Below are 17500 nucleotides of genomic sequence, written 5' to 3' on the forward strand. Positions count from 1 at the left end.
AATGGTAATGATAATAATAATGAAAATTATCATTATCATTGTTGTTCTTTTTGTTGTTCGTCTTATTATTATTATTAAGACTACCTTTATCCTTATTATCGTCATAATTGCTATTTTTATAATGATTACAATCATCATTATCACTATTATGATGATCATGATAACTAATGTTTTTATTCAACCCATCATCATCCTCGTTAATTATCATGATCATTATTATCATTATTATCATTATTAATAGCATTATTACTAGTATCATTATCACTGCCATTATACTAATCTCTATCATTGTCATTATACTAATCTTTGTCATTATTGTTGTAATTATAAATATTTCATCGTTATCATTTTTACTATTACTATAATAGTAACTGTTATCATTCTTACCATAATTATTATAATAATTATTATAATTATTGCCATTGTTAGAAGTAATAGTAGTAGTATAATTTGTCGTAGTTGCAGTAGTAGTTGTAGTAGTAGTAGCTGTAACAACAGCAGTAGTAGTAGTGATGAAGGAATCGCAGACAAAACAAGACACATTTTGGCGAAAGAGCTAATGCCGTTAATTGTCAACAGTTAATTTCACGAGAGAAATGCCTCAAGTAATTATGTATCCATTTATTTTTATTTTTTTCTATTATAATATTACACGTGAATTTCCATTCGTCTGTAAAATGTCTGGTATGCGTGTTTTATTGTTTTGGTTCAAGATACATTTTGTATATTGACACTTTCTGCGAATCGTTGATGTCACTTCATGCTTTTACGTCAAGACATTTTTCTTTTTTTCCTGCTACATATATTTTACCTACGATTCCTGTGTTTGAAGTTAACCATTTTAAACTACGTTCAAGGTTAACGCTGCGCTCAATGAAATTTTGCGATTACTGCGAGCAGTTGTAAATTCTTATGTCAGTTGTCAAGCGCTTTTCGTGTTAGATATCATACTAAAGTATTAGTGCAGTATACCAATAATTCAATTAATTTTGTCATAAATTATTTACTTGAAAAGTAATGAGACATGAACTAAGACAGAATAATAGACATTCTTCTAGTTCAGAACGAGTCCACGTTCAATTTGAGTCACTCATACCCAGCTGACGCTTGCACACACCTGCACATCGGCGTTCTAGGGTAATTAATCGCCCACACTTTGCAATTTCTTTCGTGAAGTATATTTGATTTTATAATAGTTTTTTATCAGTTATTTAACGTGTTTTAAAACTCCCCGTAAAAAGTTACATAACATATTGGACTATGTTTGCGTTTGTTGAAAGGGATGTCAATACCGTAATTTTGCATGAAACCGTAATTTTACCCTCCATTGACTTGGAGTTCCAAGGGTCATATTGGATATCAATGCAGCATTGCCAGATGTGAGATACAGCTAATTTTAACAATGATTTTCTTCAAAAATAACGCAATGGGGCTGTAGAAAGCACGGTGTTCGAGGGCAGGGAGCGAGGTGTTGCTCTGGGGAAGGGAAAAGATATGAACTTAATCAGTCAAGTGTTGTGGCAGGGAGGACGGTGGGGCGCTGCCATCAAGTCTGTCAACCCGGCCAGGAGAACTGTGACGCCAGCAGTAAATACACTAGGGAGAAGAAGGTCTTACAGAGCTTCCTTCCCAGGTGTCCACAGAGGTCTCCATACCACCTTCGTCAGGATGAGCGAGCAGAACGGTATCCCGGAGGCGTCCTCAGTGCCTACAGCTGGCATTATCAGTAAGCAAATCGATAGCTTCATGTTTATCTGTTATTCCCCAAACTTTTTGTTAGAAGGGTTTCTGTAGTATGTAAAAAAAAAAGAAAAAAAGAAAAAAATATAAGTTCACTCAGGGCCAATAATTGTTCTCTAATCCTAGCAGTAGTAAGGTACAACATTTGCTTCGTTTATTTTTGGGAGGGTAATTTTTTCACACAGCCATCCAATCTTACAATCATTATTCCTTCTTTCAATTATCAATGCTGTAATTCGTGTGAATGTTATTTTCCATCGGAAACCCCATTCGATCTCAGTATTTCCTTTTCAGGGGCTCCTCCCCTGGACCCCCACTTAATTACTGTGGACACTCTCAGTGTGGCATTTGTCATGACCTATTTATCTAATTTCTGATGGTATTTTTGGCTTACACAGATTTCATGTTTTTCTCTTCAGTTATTTTAGTGCCATTACATTTTCCAGTAAATGTATACCAAAGTACATATTAACAACTTTCTTATTAGTAACTTACAAAGGTAATGCTCTAGATGAAAAATGTCTTATTTTCAATCATTCTATCCATTAGGGCATATTACCTTTTTATGATAAAAGTATCAGATGTTATATGTGGAGGAACCTCTACTCAGATGAAAGAACAATGCAACAGCTCTCTTACATATTTCTTAGATAATTGCTTTGTTTGTGGACATATCAGTTTAGATTATTGTACCTTCAGCATATACAATGCAAAGCATGTGTATGTGTTGGAATTGAATACCTGTCAAACTCAATAAGGTATACTGAGGTTTAAAATTCGCATATTCTAAAATTTAGGCTGAGTTAGGCACAATTGTATTGTAGAAATAAGTAATATATATTACAACTAACAATAATGTCTCACTAAAATTTTAAAGATTATCCAGACAAATGTTCATTTGATCAAGGATTGCAAACACACAGTCCTGCAGCTGAAGACACAGAGCTCATTTCCGACATTATTTATTCCCTGGTGGACAAAGTGAGAGACATAGAACAATTATGTAATACCATGCACAAATATCATGATAGCAGAAAGATGAAACTAACAATAATGTATGAAATCAACAAGAAACTTAGATTTGCTCAGGGTATGAGCATAACGCTGGCAAGGCTGTGCCATGATCAACAATTACTAATATTTTACTTAGTTTCAGTTATAGTGCTTTCTTCCTCAAAACTAGTTTTTAGTGCTATTGGAAAGATTATTGTCAAATTTTCTATTTCTGTTGAAATATGGGGTATCGGGGTACTTGGCATAGTTGTATGATGTGTGATAATTAGTAAAATGCATGGATAGGCTTTTTTAAGTTTAGTGTCTTTCTTGAATTTTTCATTCTACAGCATATGCAATGGTATTTATAGAATCCACAAATACCTTGATGCAAAGTTCTTCCACAAGGTTATTAAGACTCTTTGGTCTTTTCTGGGATGATTTTTCTCCATGAAGGGACATTTTGCATAGTGTGACCAATCCCACTGTAGCTGACAGACACAATTGTGGCTGTTTAGGGATCCCTTGACAAACAAGACCATAGTGACTGCTGCTTAAGTGGTTGGATGATTTTTCTTCAGGTAGTAGTATGAAAAGTTAAAGTATGGCACTGTTTATACCCACATCTTTCTTTTACTTGCATGATGAACTCATTATATGATGTATTTTAAAAAGACAGCCACTATGGCTTTTAAAATGGGCCATGCCATATAATCATAAGTTCAGTATAACAGTAGTACAGTGGCAAGAGATTGCTGTAGTCTGGATGCCTCAATCTAGCAAGGATTTGAAACCTTACATTAAGTATATCATGGCATGCTTTATATTCCTGGAACATACTTTTTGGAAGATTTGTACCTTTGTCAAACTTCTGATAGTCACAAAGGCAGATGTCCTGTAATAGCTTCTAAACATTTTCCTATCTAATGCTTGACTTAATTCTTACTATATCTTCTTAAAAAATCAGTTTTCTTATCTGTGAGAGTTTTCTGTATAACTTGTCTGGGGTCCAAAATATAATTCATAAAATAAAACTGTAAAACTATTGCCAGTAGTTAACCAGTCATTTTCAGTTCTCATGATTACACCCAGTGTTTATGTAAATTGTCAGTTTTAATATTAAACGTTAGTTTAGAATGTGATATGTTTTTTTATTAGTTTACATTTTTTTCCTATATTTTTTGCATACATTGCATATCCTTACTATGCCTGTGGAATGTGCCATTACCCTTTTTGATCCTACCCAAAAGAGAGAGAGTGAGTGAGTGAGTGAGTGTAGGTCAAGTCATTATAGTAGTACTGTATTCATGGATTTTTTTGACAATTTCAGTAATTGGTGATGAGATCTTGAAAGGCCAAACTCGTGATACAAACACCCACTTTCTATCAAAGCATCTACATAGTTATGGTGTAAAAGTTCAAAGGGTGAGTTGAAGAGTCACTTCATATTTTATATACAGTATTAGAGACAGGCTGCTGTATTCTCCATGATATGTTCATATTTATTCCTAAGGATAGCTTTTGTTATTAAATGACTAAATAATGAATAAATCAGTGCATAGATGCATTAATTAAAGCTATGACAAGCTCTTTTACTAATTACATATCGAACACCATTCATGAGGTACAGAACTTCATTTCTGCTATTGTGCTATTAACTAGAAATAATCAATTCATTATTTTTTGTGAACAGTTATTCAGTTTTTTGTTCTCTCTGACAAAGAGCTAACATTTAATACTTGCCAAAAGATAGAAAAGGTTTCCTATAAGAAAATTTCAAATTTTCAGGTTTCTGTGATACCAGATGATGTTCCAACCATAGCAAAAGAAGTAGCCCAATTTTCCAAGGCATACACATTTGTCCTAACATCAGGTGGCATTGGTCCCACACATGATGACCTTACATTTGAGGGTAAGAATTGTTTCCTTTTTTCTTCTACTTCTTGCACATAATTGTTTTCTTTGGAATTTATGAATTTAGTTTGCTTTCTGTTTTTGCATTAGATATTATTGAAGAATTTACATGTGTTGTGTTATTTTTGTTTCAGTCTTAGTTTTTTATAAGATTGATTATTGACTGTGTAAAAGTTTTTGAATCAGATCTGATTTATATAAACATAGATTTGTGCGTGTAAGCAACAGGTTTTTAGTTTGTATGTCAGTTCTCTTGATTTCTACAATTTTCTGTATTATCAGAGGGTACAATCCCTGTCTGTGAGAATATCTTCAGAACTGTCAGCAGACTTTTTCATATCTCATAGGCATAAATGGTTCTATACACCAGCAGTATGTAAAAGAAAATTAATTATCATTGATAAAATTTGATATGCTTTTGTATTTACATAATCTTTGTTAAATGGCAATGTCCGGGTAAGACAAAGCTCAATATTTTCTCCATCATGTATTTGCAGGAGTTGCAGCTGCGTTTGAAGAGAAAGTCCACCCACACCCATTGTTAGTCAAGCTTATAAGCGGGTTTTTCAAAACTGATGATCTCAGCTCTCCAGCTATGAAGATGGCTCACGTAGGGTGAAAGATGGAACTGATAAGTTTCTAGTACTTATTCATGTAGTAAAGGAATGGTTATTGTCTTAAATGAATCTTGAAATATGAGTTTGATTTTGTAAGTAGATATTTGAAATGACCCTCATAGTTTGTATTTTATTGAATCATAATCTTGATATGAATATGTATAAAAAATTCTATTGTGTTCTTTTATTGACCAACAGATTCCTGAGAGTGCAGAGCTTCACTTTGGAGAGGATAAATCAAAGGGTGTTAAATCACGTTACCCAATAATTTCAGTGAAGAATGTGACAATATTTCCTGGAGTTCCACACCTGCTTGAGAGAGCCTTTGCATTACTTGGAGAGGTAATATTTTATGACACATTATTTCTGGTTATACTTTTCATTCAGTTTGTTGCAGAACACAGTTTAATTTCATCAGTGTATATTATTTATGGAACATTATATAGTATGCAGAATACTTTGCACATGTATAGAGATCAGTAAAGTATGTAGTTACAGTTTACTGTATAGTACATTGTTTTGTAGCTGGCTTCTTTCAGGTGTCAGTATTTATTTATGTTTCATTTTTACTTGCAGAAACTATTCCACAGGCCTGGCATGGGTTTTAAAGTCCATCGTGTGTTCCTTACTGCTGATGAAGTCAGTATTGCAACATATTTAAATGACACTGTTGCCAAATATCCATCTGTGTCTTTTGGTTCATATCCCAAGTTATTTCATAGGTTAGTATGGAGGTGTGGTTCATGTATTTCTTTGATGCTGTAGATTAGCCACATTTACAGTTTAAAAATTAAAATAATTTTGCTATATAATATATAATGTAGATAACACTAGTTCAAGACAAAATATTTTTGTTTTGGTATCTAACATTTTTAGCATGTTGATTAAGTGTTTCCATTATAGAGATAACATCTCCTTTCACAATAAGCTTAACACCTCTCATATTTGACTGTGACAGAGAAACAAGCAAGCACAGATATACATTAAGGTACACAGGCTTTTGGCAGTGAATTTTAAAACTAAGTAACAGGCCAGCCTAGACATTGTATAAAAAATGTGATAACAGTTTGTTCTGAGATAAGATTTGAAGAAAAGAGTCTTTATTTTTTGTTACTCCCAGGCTGGACTCTGAAGGAAAACTTTGTCAGGAATATAGTATGAACAGGTGGGATTATTTATTATCAATACCTTTTGTTTGCACACTTGGCTGAAGATGGGTTACCACACAGATTACAATGAAAGTAACTATATTTCACATCTTGTAACACATTTGATTTAACTTCTTACTTAAAAGCACCACCTTTGAATTATACCTTAAGGTTTGACATGCAGGAGCAAATGGAGCTTGGAAATATTCTGTTCATATGATTCTTGTATATTTAGTATGTGGTAGCTATCATTATTTCCCTGCTCTTTACACAAATGGTGGTCCTTACCTTCACACAACTATTCAATACTTTCTTTATGACACAGATGACACAAACATGAGTTTGGTGATATGAAGGAGCCCCACAAAAGCTTATGATTTTCCTGCAGTCAACCAGCCATTTTAGTTGTAGAGATGAAAGTACTCCAATAAGAAGTTATATTAATATTTACTATTTTTTAACACTTAACCAAACACAGAACATCATTTATGCTGCTTCTCCAGTGCTACACTGCTGTAATTTACCCGACTGCTTCAGGGTGTCTGGTTTATAAATTCATATTTTGCAAAAAACAGAAATAAGACACTTCAGACATAACTGGCGCTGAGTCGACTATCTTAGTGCTTTTCTTATATAAGATGCTTATGCAGGATATCACTAGTAGGCAAATGATTTCTTTGTTTAGCAATAGATGAACAGTATTGTTTCTGATTTTTATCATTTCCATTCCCTATCCATTTCATGTTTCCTTTTATACATACAGTGAACATATTTATTTGAAGAATGTAGAATAGATTCTTGATTTCTTTTTATCACCATAATTTTGCTTCAAGTGCAAAGTCATCAATTAATTTTTGGTGGGAAAGTTGTCAGTCCAGGCCTGAAAATAAATATTAGGAAATAGTGCAAAAATGCATTTTTAAATTTCCAGTTAACATGTCTCTTTTGGAAGGCATTAGAGCTCTACAGTATCAAAATATTTATAGCATTTCTCTTTAGAATTCTGTCAAAGAATTTTGTCAAAGAACACATTTTTTCTTTCATACAACTAAATCTCTAATTGTGACAGTTAAGATGGAAAATGTACAGCAATCTAGACAAAAGCCATAGTGTATGCAGATAATTTTTAAAGTATTAGTTTCTTCATTCTTTATTTCAGTCCTTTTCCTTTTCTCTTCATTTTTTTCCTTTTTTTCTTTGACTTTTTTCAGGGTTGTCTCTAATTATCTAGTTGTCCACACAGTTTTGAGCTGCAATACTATCTTTGCTTGGCATTCACCTTCTCACACTCTTGATCACTTTTATAGCATGGAGCACAAAGGCATATTAAAATTGTGGGTTAGATCAAGTTCTCTTCATCACCTGATAATTGATAGTAATATATTAACATATCATCTGTGTAGATATTTTCAAAAGCTTTGGTAATACTCTTAAAATTTGTAATTGCTGGTATAAGTTCCTAACTTCATTCCAGCATTCATTGTAATAAGTATATTTAGAAACTGGATATTGCTTTTTGGTTATAAAACATTTTATTTAAGAGGAAAATTGATGAATAACTTCACTAATCTGTTTATAATTTTACATGTCTTTTTCAACAGTTACTACAAAACTAAGATTACTATGGAGTCACTAGATGAGGAAATATTACAGGAGGCTGAACAGTATTTCAAAAGCCAACTTGAAGAAGGTATGTTTTGGATATTCTTGAAATATTTAGATAGAAAAATGTAGTATTACTTTAGAATTTGGAAATGTTGCTAAGATTATAAAAGTATTTGTATGTATATGCATGTTCGTTATTTATATTTTCCATTTCAGCCTTTTTTAAATGTTCAGCAGAATGATATATTTAAGGTTACCACAATGTTTACCAAACGGTTTCTTCACTAGGAACAGTGATTGACTACATGGAAGACACTGTCACTTCACCTTGGGACTACATTGATAATCTTTCTGTACTAAATCCTTCTCTGGAAGCACCACTTCAAGAAGCACTGGATATCTTAAACCAATGTTTTGACAGATACAGGTACTGGAAATCTTGTAAAATGCATAGTATTTTTGTGTAGGATGATTAGTAATAAGATGATGAATTACATATTCTTAGGTTGAATTTGAGACACTCACTGCACAGATATTCCTTATACAGGTTCACCCTCACTTGTCCAACAAGCATAGGACAACACAGGAACTGGCATAGTAGATTTCTGAATCAGTTAAGCTTAGGGTAAAAGAGGCAAATATGCATATACTGTATCATGTTACCGATTACAGGGCCGCTTTTTGACGAAGCTTTGGTCCAGTCTTGCAAGCTATTAACTGCCTGATTCAAATCACTGTCCTGAATTTTTAAGCTTCTAAACTAGTGAGGCTCAGACAACACTTTTTCACAGTTTGGGTTATCATTCCCTTGTTCTTTCCAGCCCTGAGGAAATCTGTATTTGTTATAATGGCGGGAAAGATTGTCTAGTTGTACTACATTTGGCATATGCTTTAATGCAGAAGAAGTATCCCAAGAACAAGCTTCAAGCTGTTTACATAACTGAACCCAAAGCTTTTCCACAAGTCACAGAATTTGTACAACATTCTGTAAATAGGTAAGTTATCAGAGTTGAAGATGATTATAATAACAAGTTAATTAAATATTTATTTTTGTATTTCCTCTCTTCTTAAATTTTCTATCAATTGATATATTGGTATTTCTTTACCAGGTATGACTTGGATTGTGATATTATACCAGGGCCCATGAAGGCAGCTTTAGCAAAGGTCCTGGAAAATAGACCAAAGATCAAAGCAATGATTATGGGCACTCGTCGTAGTGATCCATACTCTGGTGAGCTGTTCTGTTTCTATTCTGTTAGAGATTGTTTTGTGTTTATTTTCTGTTTTATTTAATCTCTGTATATGTCACAATTGTTGTTTCTGTACAGATAATTGACTTATTTTTTCCAGTACTCACACACCTCAGTTGAAGGGCATGTTTGCTTGTTTTTCAGATGAATTGGACTTTTTCTCTCCAACGGATAAGGATTGGCCAGCAATGATGCGAGTTAATCCTATTCTCAATTGGAAATATAGTAATGTGTGGGATTTCATCCGAGGCCTTTATCTTCCTTACTGTCCTTTGTATGACAGAGGGTAAGAATCAAGTGAGAGTAATTTTGTAGTATGATTTGAACAGTGTTGTAAATTATACAGTAATACATGTCGTGGGCTAAATTTATGCAAACGACAAATAGTGATAGAAGTTATATTATAGAAGTTATATTATACTATAGAATGTGTTGATATTAGTTATGAATAGATATATTGATTTTGATTTTCATACTAATGGCTCATTGGAATAATGAGGAAGTTGTATACAATTTTTTTTATTTGCTATCAGTTATTTTTATTCTGTTATTACACACCAGGTATACATCTCTAGGAAGCCAAGACAACACATTACCCAATCCTTTGTTGGAGACGAGAGATCGCATTGGCCAAGTTGTCTACCTTCCTGCATATACCCTCAAAGAAGAGGACATGGAACGTAAAGGTCGCATCTCCAGTAAACACTGAAAAATTTTGCATGATAATGATACCAGTATTTGTATTTTCATATGAAATTTTTACACATGACTGTTACTTGAGGTTAAATTTCTCTATGAATATTTCTACCATTTCAAATTTACATGAACTTAAAGTGGACTTTGTTTTTTTTATCATTATTATTTTTTTTAATGCACTTTTTTATCTCCTTTCATTCTTCCCACTTTTTATAATGATATATTCCAATTTCTATTTCAAGGCTACCTTTCAAGAGCTCTGACAAAAGATAGTTACTTTATACCTTAAACTTAGAAAGCACCCAGTTAAGTGGCACGTATATTTAGGATTTTAAAAATATGCATATGCCATTTTATTAGTAGAATTATGACAACCCCTTCTGTCTTTTCAAAACCAATTGTCTTAATTCAGTTGGTGGCTGTTTGTAGTATTGAGATTTAGGATTGTTGTTTTTTCATGAATCAAGTAAATCACAGTTATGCTGTAAAAAGTAAAAAAGCATTGTCATGGAACATTTAGAGATTGCAGATAAAAATACCCAAAGTTTAGCTATTACATTAATGCTCCAAGTAATGTTTTACTTTTATAGTCTTACTCTGAAAAAGCTATAATAGCATATATGTTATATATGGTCATTGTTGATGTTATTTTGAATAGAAAATATATGTTTCAATTTTACAGTAGTAAAAACATTTAATTATCATATCTTAATGCAACATTTAATATAATTTCACTTTGTCAATAATATTCACAGCATTTCAACTTTTACAAATTTAATAATATAATATTAAACATGTCTTCAAATTTTATGATTGCATAGTATAATTTATTACAATTTCTGAATTCTTTTCTTTGACATGACAGTCATTTTATGACTGTTTTATGCCAAGTTGAATATCATATGAAAATAAACATTTTTGACATGTAATAATTAGTTACATGTAAAGTCAGTAGCTACCTCTAGATTTTGATTGAGCTATGAAATTTTATCTTTTTTTCCCTTTTATTTATACCCCACTATTAATTTCTCATATCCAAACATGTTATTAAGTAGAGATTATATATGAATCTAATTTCCTGTTATAGTAACATATTTTTGTAACAGATAATCATGTCAGTGTTATTTTTTACCTGCAGAAATATTTTTATATTATTTAAGAAAAAGAAATGACAAAATAATTTCCCACTGTACTTATGTTGCTTTTAAGTAAACTCAGGAGAAGTAGTGTGGTATCTAAGGGCACATGTTTATGTTACCTCACTGTGTGCACAAGGTAATTCTTTGGGTGTGTTATTGGTGCATATATTTTAGAGCTACAGAGTTGTTTATTTTTAAGTTTGTTTCATTCAGATGTGTCTTTTTCACATCAATTTTGTGAATAAATACAGTATATATCTGTAGCTGTTAGTAAGCTCTTGATTTATCAGTATTTACAACTGATGAATATTTTATGTTTGTAAGTAGGGTTTATATTTCTGATTTTTAGAATAAACAAGGCATGTCCTTTGAGATTACATAACCCATCTACTTAAACAATATTCTTGTATTAACTGGAGTCTTAAAAATTGGCAAGTGACCAGTAAAGCGATTTTCTTGGTGTGCATTGGCAGTTTCCCCCATTTATGCCCAGCTCATTCAGTACTTCAAGTAGAACATTAGCTTGTAGCTATTTGATAAACCAGAGTTTTAAAAAGATATAAATAACAGTTTCCCTTCACTAAGTGCCTGTGTCTATTAGTGACACCAAACAAATGATGGCACTTCTTTAGAAGAAATACAATTTCCCTCTGATAAGCTGGTAGCATGAGGTATGTTGTTATATAGTGCCATCCATGACTCAGTCCACCACAGCCATTGCATGATTCATGTCATCCACGACCAAAGGGTTAAAACTTTCTTCATTCATTACTTCTTTTTAGGAAATACATCTTGCTAATCCAGTTTACTATTACATTATCATTATAATTTAAAGACAAGATGGAAAAAATGGCAAGTATAATGCAAATGCTTGGTTACTTATTGTAGAAACTTCTAAATCTTTTTATACTTATCTTCATTTACAATTTGCATTTGTTGTTATAAGTACCAGCTCTGTAAAAAGTGCCTTATAACCTTCAATAAATTACATGTTCTAGCATATCTTTCCTAATGAGAAGTGATGCTAGAGCATATAGTCCTTGTTGGAAGTGATGCTATTACAAGCAATAAACTATATGCACAAGTGATGTAGGAATATGTAAACAATGTAAACTGATGGCACTTTGTTATGCCTGTGTAGTCTTCTACAGAATTATACATGTAGCACTGGGAGTGATTTAACCAAATCAAAATATTTGGTTAATTTTATAGTATATTTCATATTATTGTAAAGCTAAATATGAAGATAAAATGGTTTGATAATTTGGTTAAAAGCGTTATATCATTTAAATATTCGTATACATATTGTTCAAACCAAAAAAGTTAATATAAATGTTATGTAGGGTATTTTCTTTGTTCGTTGTTGACTGTCCTCATCTTACGAAGTTCATATTTAACACTAAATTATGACAGGAAATACTGTGGCAGATATTTTGGGTATATATAATTTCTGTAATTTTTAAAGTTGTCTCATTAAGGTGAGTAATTAAGGTATAGGTAGTTTCTCATAACCAGATACATTAGTTAAACAACTAAACAATAACCTTTTTTTAAGAGTGAATCAGTCTGAAGTATAAATTTTCATACTAGTAATCTGTCTCTAGTTCCAGGGTTTATCAGTTTTATGAACATGTGAAGCACTAAGCTACTTGATGTGGTATTGATGTGTTAACAGTTAACCACCTGCTTCGGTCCTGCGAGTTTAGTATATCTTCTCAACAAATATTCAGTTTTGAATTTACCTTCCTCACCACTTAAATAATAATTGATTCATAAGTTGACTCTAGTCAGTTCTCTTATTAATAAAAAAAATGCATTGTGCTTGTTTAGTGTTACTGGTTTCACAATATTTGTATCATGATTTTTTCTATCAATAGTCTCATTCATCAGCCTGAGAGTGATATATAACCCAGATGTTATTTATTGTTCTCCAACACTGGAAATTTTGAAGGGCATATGAAATATACATTCTCAACTTCATATATTAACTTTATTTGGTGGTCTGAGTGAAGTACAATTATATTTAGGGATTATTTTTAAAAAATATATGAAGAACTCACCTTGCACAAAATACAAGTAGTATCTCTCAAAAAGAAATTATAAATATATAATTTGTCTGAATTTCTAAGTAAAATAGACTAGTTATCTTTCTTGGAAGTGTAAACCACTGGCTATATCTTGTTATCTTGTTAACCAGCAATTAGCAATATAAATTTGCTGTTCAAATGTGAACAATAAAATAATATCTACATATTTTGCAACAGTAAGAGTGTATAAAATTAAAAACATCAAAATACTAAACCTACGCCATTTTATTTCAATAAAAAATAATACCTATAAAATAAAATAAAATGATAAAACACATATCACATTTCGACTAGATGAACCAGGTTACTGTCATGGCAGTGTAAGACAATTATTTTTTTATTTATGTGATACCAGTATAGCTCTAAGAGTAATATATATTTGAAAAATCTATAAGATTTCACTATCATCATGTAAATGTCTATATTTCATACAGGATGATCAAGTTCATCATTATGAAAACAGTAACACAATTTTAGGTGCCAAACTATAGTTGCAACTGAAGAAAACAGGGGATCTCCTAGTATCTTCTCTGCCAATGCTCTCTGGTCTTCCCAGCCCTCCCAAGAGTTTGTCTTGACCAAACTTATCACTTCTGCTGCTTGGCCCTGAAGAAAAAAGAATTGACATTTTTAAAAATTTTGGACAGGGGGTAAAAAGAGAAGACTAAAGATTTTGCTTAAAAAAAAAAAAAAAAAAAAAAAAAAAAAAAATATATATATATATATATATATATATATATATATATATATATATATATATATATATATATATATAAATTGGTGTAAAACTTATCAAGTGTTTATATCAGCTAGTAATGTAAACAGTTTTAAAGATATGGTATATACTATCTATAAATTACTAACAACCATTCCCTCCTTTCAACTTTTTTTTTTTTTTTTAAGTTATTCCCTTCTCTACACCAGTTGTGCTCTCTTTTCAGTGTACAGTTATCTTGTCAAGATCTATTTTATTAATTAATTTAGCTAAGCAGAAAATAAAATATTTTACTGAAAAAAACAAATACATTTTAAAAGCTATTTTTACATGTTTTATGTTTTAAATATTGGCTGGATATTACATACCTTCCCCACTTTATTTTTAAGTGCATCTTCCAAAATACCAATTCTTGATTCCAATCCATCCTTTGGCATTGTAATCTGTGGATCTTGTACACAGTTTTCACTGAAGTTTTCTACACCATCATCACTTAGTGTTGTGTCCAGGATGTTTACAAAGTCAGTAACTTCCTGGAACTTTAAGGACACTGGTACACCCTGAATTAATGGGTTATCTAAACCTGCTTCAGAAACTGTATCACCCGTTATACAAGCATCAATACTAGCTTTTGCTTTTACTTCTTTTTCTGTTACATATTCACAATCAAAGATATTCTCTGTGCTTCTACTACTGTTCATCTTCATTTCTTCACATGCAATATCTAAGTCTTTTTCCTGAAGTCTTCTTTGCCTTCTCCTCTCTCTGGCAGAGAAGGCAGAGGAAGCTGATGGACTGCATTCAGCTGTGACAGCAGAAGATATATCAGGTAGAAAAGAATCTCCAGCAACATCCAATGTTTCTTGATTTGTACTTGAATCTGGAATAACTGAGTTCTTGTGATGGCGACGTCTGCGTGATTTTGAACCCTGGCCTGCAGATGGCATTTCCTTATTCCCTTGTCTTTTGCACTGGCACTCCTTGACTCCACTTGGCTTGGATTCAACTTTTGATCTGCTTTCCAACTTCATCTTATCACCAGAGATCTGCAGAGACTCAAATTCAGGAAATATTTCACAACATCTTCTGGCACCAAGGTTGGGTCTAATCACTTCTTCCTTCATTTTCTCTTCATTTAATTTTCCTGCCAAGTACATACAACCAACAATCCTTCCTGTCTCATTTAAAGATGTATTCTCTTTCCTGGGATTTATCTGCATATTACAATCCTCTTCTGCCACCTTTCGAACCTCATCAGATTGTACAGGCTGCTTAGTGTCCTTAAGAAAGGCTGAAATATGGCCCTTCACAAATGGTCTGTGAAGGATTTGTGATGTGCTAGGTCTTACGTCTGATGTGCGATTAAGCATGTCAGAAATCAGGCACTGCAGATCTTCACTATATACTTTGGATATGCCTCCAATCTGTGGAAAATGATGAAATAGGAGCTTTTTCAACCAAAGAATGTAAACTGATCTATTGTTTGGGTGCAGCTCCAAACTCAATACTATCACAATATGAAAATAACATCAGCAAGTGTTAATAAAACATTCATAAATATCAGTCCTAAAAACCATCTAATAATATAAAACACACTTCTTTGATTTATTTTTCTTGCTTAGACAACAAAAATACTTTTTATCTAATGACTGCATTCTTATTGTTGACAACTGGAGAGTAAAATCGGTGACAGAAATACATAAGATAAATAAGAAGCATACAGGCACAAATTTTCATAAGTTTATCAATGACTAAGATATATGTTATGTGACATCTGTATCACATAACACATACCATATGTAGAATTCCAAGTCCAACTTAGAATCTACATGACCTTAAAGTATACTACTCACCTTGCCATGTGATATTTTGTAGATAAGACCCGACATGTCTCTTGCATGGAATGCATGTTTTAATGTCACAAGTTCATACAGACAACACCCTAAAGCCCATATGTCTGATTTATAGTTGTATGGAAGACCAGCAAACAGTTCAGGACTCTATGGAATAATGAGAAAAAGGCATACACGTAAGTATATCAGGACATACAATAAAGCCTTTATCTTTAACTAATAGGAGTAGAAATATAAATTTTATTTTTAAAAAATATGCTATTAGAACATAAAGAAGTAAGAAAATTACATGTTCATGTTTGTATGGCTAACCTATAACATCTGGATGGTAAGATTTATTACAAAGTAATATGCGAAGGATTTACCTTCCATTCTTCATACACTCACCATGTAATATGGAGTGCCAATCATAGTAGTTGCCATATCAATGGAAGACCCCAAGATTCGAGCAATACCAAAATCACCAAGTTTTATAAGACCTGAACGTGTAAGGAAAATGTTTTGAGTCTTCAGATCCCTGTGTAAAATGTTGTGACCATGGAGGTACTGGAAAGGAAAAATGAAGATGTTGTTTAATATTAAAACAAAATTTACTTGCAACTCTTGACTTCCTGCAATATATTCATGTTGTGCTGCATTGTCCATACCAGTAGTATTTCTCAAATGAACTTTTTTACAGTTTCTACATTTTACAATTTCTTGAATTACAGAAAACTTATTGAAGCTACACAAATTTTCTCTGAATTATTTTTTTTAACACAGGAAAAGATCCTGGCCTTAATACTTACCTGCAGTGCCATTGTTATCTGAATGAACCAACGGATAACGCGTTGCTCAGAAAATAACTTGCCATGTTGCTGTTTTATGCAAGTGAAAAGATCTCCTCCTTCACAGTATCCCATCAATAGATGCAATTGGTAACTGAGCTCAAATGAACCCTAAAAATAGAAGTAATATATTACAATTTTGCTAAAAAAAAATTGTGAGCTAAATTATTTAATGCTTGTTGGTCTTCTGTGAAAATGTCACAGCTCAGAAGCTCACTAGCAAACATGGTAAAACTTTATCCTGCAGGAGATACCAGAGACAATGCATGTATACCAAACAGCTCAATAGGCTGGTTTATTACTAGTAAAGCCAAACAGAGGATAGCCTAAGTTACTGCTAGCAGACTTCAGCCTTCACTAGTAGAAGAAGCTCCAGTTGACAAGCAAATGAACAATATTGGGACTGAAACTCTCTTTTGACTTTGTCTTTCATTGCTGTGTATATTTCCATCAATGTATGTATACTTGACATAAAAGGTGTTTTACTCCAAACTTAATGGGATATCGGCAAAGTTAAGGAGCTGATACTAGTAGTGAAAACTTATCCATGACTTTACAGGATCCTAGAGATTAAGGATCTTCTGGTATCTGGTTCCAGCGATATAACCCACATCACTGGGCTTGGTACAGCAAGGAGACCATTTCCTTGTCAATACCATTTGGAGGATACTTCATAATTGTTGGGTTTACCTGAATGCAGAATTCATTGATACCAGTTAGACATCACATCTACCCTTACCCCCCCTCCCCCATCCATCCAGATTTTGGAGGTTTGCCGACACTATCTTGGATTTTTTCATAGGACTCAACAACCTAACAGACCCTGCAGTGCTGTGGGACACCTTTAAATATGAATTATTTGACACAGCTCATAATTCCATTAGCAAACATGATAAAACTTTATCCTGCAGGAGAC

The 17500-nt window shown here is 32.6% G+C and overlaps 2 protein-coding genes across 3 annotated transcripts in view; one reads left to right on the top strand and one right to left on the bottom strand.

The window, feature by feature from the left end:
* Positions 1-1019: 1019 nt before the first annotated feature.
* Positions 1020-13403, top strand: LOC113811785 (FAD synthase). Of its 2 annotated transcripts, XM_027363601.2 has the most exons (13): positions 1020-1137; positions 1525-1726; positions 4064-4158; positions 4522-4645; positions 5145-5257; positions 5463-5606; positions 5841-5986; positions 8014-8102; positions 8306-8444; positions 8839-9012; positions 9127-9248; positions 9412-9553; positions 9829-13403. In XM_027363601.2, exons 2-13 carry the CDS (start codon positions 1669-1671, stop codon positions 9974-9976), a joined length of 1494 nt encoding a protein of 497 aa, XP_027219402.1. In that variant the 5' UTR covers positions 1020-1137; positions 1525-1668; the 3' UTR covers positions 9977-13403. The 2 variants fall into 2 exon arrangements, with proteins under 2 accessions (XP_027219402.1, XP_027219401.1); XM_027363600.2 differs by lacking the exon at positions 1020-1137 and having other exon boundaries at positions 1428-1726.
* The window catches only part of LOC113811784 (uncharacterized), a 16776-nt gene continuing 12346 nt past the window's right edge, over positions 13071-17500 (bottom strand). The window contains exons 5-9 of the mRNA XM_027363599.2: positions 16546-16695; positions 16145-16303; positions 15758-15904; positions 14273-15328; positions 13071-13795 (exon numbers count right to left, since the gene is read on the bottom strand). Coding sequence (XP_027219400.2) covers positions 13616-13795; positions 14273-15328; positions 15758-15904; positions 16145-16303; positions 16546-16695 — 1692 coding nt within the window. The 3' untranslated portion in view covers positions 13071-13615. The remainder of the gene's footprint in view (positions 13796-14272; positions 15329-15757; positions 15905-16144; positions 16304-16545; positions 16696-17500) is intronic.

Source organism: Penaeus vannamei, chromosome 4, assembly GCF_042767895.1.
Source record: "Penaeus vannamei isolate JL-2024 chromosome 4, ASM4276789v1, whole genome shotgun sequence".
Lineage (NCBI taxonomy): Eukaryota > Metazoa > Arthropoda > Malacostraca > Decapoda > Penaeidae > Penaeus > Penaeus vannamei.